At 49.0% G+C, this 1,127-nt stretch overlaps 1 protein-coding gene across 1 annotated transcript in view; it reads right to left on the bottom strand.

Moving 5' to 3' along the window:
- The window catches only part of ALPK2 (alpha kinase 2), a 128,467-nt gene that overhangs the window by 27,760 nt on the left and 99,580 nt on the right, over nt 1-1,127 (bottom strand). Inside the window, 2 exon segments of the mRNA XM_007935549.2 lie at nt 486-521; nt 607-734. Of these exon segments, the coding sequence (XP_007933740.2) occupies nt 486-521; nt 607-734 (164 nt within the window).

Here is a 1,127-nt window from a genome sequence, read left to right as displayed (position 1 = left end):
ATGTGCCAAAGGAAAGCACCAACATCCACATTTCCTTTTCCTGGACATGCAAGTGGCTGGCGTGGCTCTCCCAGACCCCTGGCTGTCTTTGGGCATCTGCTCAGCCCAACGGAGGAGTGAGGTGAAGAAACACAGTATCTGGGGAAGGGCTGGCAGCTGAAAACACCCAAGCGGAGGGGCTAGATGAAGCTCCCTCAGCACACCTTTGATGTTCACGCTTAAAGGAAGGAGCCTCGCCCCACACCCCTGTCCACCTGCTCACAATGCCTACACTGTCCAATGTCTTCCATAAACCACACACATCTGCATCTTCAGAGCCCACTGAGTTATGACACCAGCTGGGGGCCTGTCAGGCTGAAACGGCTTGGGACTCAATAGTCCTTCCTCCGGTCATTCCAGAGCACCCTCCTACTCATCACTAGAGCCCCAGGAACAGTGCCTCTGCCATCTAGGCCAGGTGCTCGTCTGTACTGTGGGTGACTTACCTTTTACATCCTGGTGACTGGAGAGCTGCGCGAGAACTGGAGGACGACAAAGAAGAGAATGGCTTCAGGCCACTGCACACCCCGCTCTGGCTCTTATTTGGAACCAATAAGCGGGCCTTACCTTCAGCTGTGAGGTTAAATTCAGCGGTCACCTTTCCGTAACTGTTCTTAATGCAGCAGTGATAGAAGCCCTGGTCCTTCTGACTGGCTTGAACAATGGCCAAGGAAACAGTGGAGTGGTCGCCTGCACTGTAATGGGGACATTAGCATTGATGAGCTTCCTCATCTTAAACCAGCACTTTTCTAATGCACTTAAAGGACAAAGACTGCTTCCCTGCCCTAATGCTGTCAGCCGGTGAGCTGGCTCAAGGACGAGATTGGTCATAGTAATTATAATACATGTATTATTTTATAGTAGAGTATCTATATTATATAGAGATTCTCCAGGTAAAATATTGAATGATGCAGGAAGTATCAAAAGATGGAAAGAATACACACAGAGTCACTGAACTGAAAAGAATTGGTCAATGTCCATCCATTTCAGGAGGTGGCATATGTTCAAGAACCAATGGTATTGAAGGAAAAAGTCGAAGCTGCACTGAAGGAACTGGTGGGAAACAAGGCACCAGGAATTGACAGAAT

The sequence above is a fragment of the Orycteropus afer genome, unplaced genomic scaffold (genome assembly GCF_000298275.1).
Source record: "Orycteropus afer afer isolate SDZICR_OR568_19922 unplaced genomic scaffold, OryAfe1.0 scaffold00029, whole genome shotgun sequence".
Lineage (NCBI taxonomy): Eukaryota > Metazoa > Chordata > Mammalia > Tubulidentata > Orycteropodidae > Orycteropus > Orycteropus afer.
The sequence above is the reverse complement of the archived record's forward strand: the minus strand, read 5'-3'. Positions and strand labels throughout refer to the sequence as shown.